Genomic DNA, 2,219 nt, shown 5'->3' on the forward strand with positions numbered 1-2,219 from the left:
CTGCTATCAAAACCTAACATTCCTTTGTCAAAATGTAACTCTGTTGACAAAATGACACATACTTGCATCATATGCAAACACTTACAGAGCAGGAGGAACACACTAGTCTACTTTATATAAAGCACTGCAGTCTTTGATTTCCATTGTTCATTCAGAAGGCATTTTTTCAGGAGACACATTTGCAAACAACCAAAAAAGCAAATAGACCTACTCAATATTGTACATTGCAGTACCATGAATTCAGATAAAGCAAAAAAAACCAAAACAAAAAAACCATAATACAGTAATAGAAAAAACACTATACTGTAAACAAAAAATCATGACAATTGTGCATACGTGGGCTCATGGATCCCGCCGTCTGTTGGGGTCTGGCCACAGGACCTCATCAACATCGCAAGCAATGTCCTCTCCCGCTGGGCACCGGGGAAAATATCCTCTTCCATGTCAAAACCATCCATGGATTGCTGTCACCTGAATGTCGCCGCAGGCCTGTTCCATTGCCTGCAGAAGAGGCATGCGGGCATGTGGTTGGCGGTCATATACACGCCATCTCCAAGCCGAAAAAAATTCCTCTATAGGGTTTAAAAATGGTGAGTAAGGGGGCAAGCATACCACTTCAAGTTGACTTTGGTTGGAGAACCAGGCCTGGACCAGAGCAGCCCGATGGAAACTGACATTATCCCATATCACCACAAACCTGGGCTGATCTGGTCTGTTCTGTACAACTATATCATGGAGAGCATCTAGAAATGTGAGTATGTGTTGGCTATTGTATGGACCTAGTTTTGCATGATGATGCAGAAGTCCTCGAAGGCTTATGGCGGCACATAATGTGATGTTTCCCCCGCGCTGCCCTGGGACGTGCACAATTGCCCTTTGGCCAATTACATTACGACCCCGTCGTCTTGTTTTGCTCAGGTCGAATCCAGCTTCATCAATGAAAATGAATTCATGAGGCTGTGCAGCTCCATCCATGGCCAAGATTCTCTGAAAAAAAGGGGAACATATCACTGTACTACAGTGCTACACATACAGAACCCCATCACACAGGTACCTGTGTAGCTCTCAGAATGGATCCATGTGGTACTGATATGGTACATATTCAGCTGCTACTGGATTTCACCAATACTGTATTGTACATGTAAAGGACAGTTACACTTACCCGTACATATTCAGCTCGAAGTCCTTTGACCCTGTCACTGTTCCTCTCGAATGGGACTCTGTAGAGCTGCTTCATGGTGATGCTGTGTTTACCCAAGATGCGTCTGATGGTGGTGATGCTCACATGGTCTATGTTGCTGAACACTTGCCTGTCTGCAAGTATTTGCTTTCGTAGCTGGTGGAGACGGATGGCATTGTCTGCCCTCACTAGGTCCACAACAGCAAGTTCCTGCCGTTGTGTGAACAGGCGTTGGCGTCCTCCCCCAGAAGGTCTTCGAGTCATTCTAGAGAAATACAACCACATATTGTCATCGGTTTGCTTATTTTTCTTACAGTACTTCACTGTATGTACTGTGTCATCCACTGTACTTCAATATAAGTAATCATGCTATGTTTCACAGAAACTACCACTTTGGCTGCAAAAGGAGCATTAGCACCCTGCAATACCCTGTACACTTGATATGGTAACTGTAGAACAGTACTATGAAAACCATCTGAGTAGAGTAGAAGGCAGTGAGATGAAGACAGACCTGTTTTCTAGTCGGAATTTTCTTATTACAGATGCCACTGTGAAGCGGCTTAGATGTGGGTGGACTCTCTGCCCAGCTTCCCTCATAGTCAGGCCGTGGTTGATGACATGGTCCACCAAAGTTGCTCTTATTTCATCAGAAATATGGGTCCGTGCATGGCCTCTTTGACCTCCTCCTCCTCTTCCTCTTGCTCTCCCTCCATCCATGCTTGCAAAGTTCTTGAATTGGCTAAACTGAGGGCTTTTTGTGGTTGGCTAATTGGTGTTCAGTTTTGCAAGTAAGTGCCTTCAGGTGTGTATTTGAGTGGTTGCAATTACCCGATGTGTTTTGTATTTTGGATACATGTGTTTTCCAAATGGCACCCTGAAATTTCATTTTTGAACGAAGTGTCTTATGTATGAAATAGAGTGTAGCATGCAGTACCATGTGTGTTGCATAATTGCAACTAGGGTGCAAAGCAGCGCTTTTGTTTAAGGTAGGGGTACATGTGTTTGAGGTATGGTAACAAAAGCTTCAAGTTGTGTTACT

General features: G+C 44.1%; 1 protein-coding gene across 1 annotated transcript; it reads right to left on the reverse strand.

Moving 5' to 3' along the window:
• Window positions 1-444: 444 nt before the first annotated feature.
• LOC113037561 (uncharacterized) lies at window positions 445-1,500 on the reverse strand. Its single transcript, XM_026194799.1, has 3 exons — window positions 1,163-1,500; window positions 613-987; window positions 445-501 (listed from the first exon to the last, which is right to left on the reverse strand). The coding sequence occupies exons 1-3, from the start codon at window positions 1,463-1,465 to the stop codon at window positions 445-447; spliced, it is 735 nt and encodes a 244-aa protein (XP_026050584.1). The 5' UTR covers window positions 1,466-1,500.
• Between the last annotated feature and the right edge of the window lie 719 nt (window positions 1,501-2,219).

The sequence above is a fragment of the Astatotilapia calliptera genome, chromosome 15 (assembly GCF_900246225.1).
Source record: "Astatotilapia calliptera chromosome 15, fAstCal1.2, whole genome shotgun sequence".
In the NCBI taxonomy this organism is placed as follows: Eukaryota; Metazoa; Chordata; class Actinopteri; order Cichliformes; family Cichlidae; genus Astatotilapia; species Astatotilapia calliptera.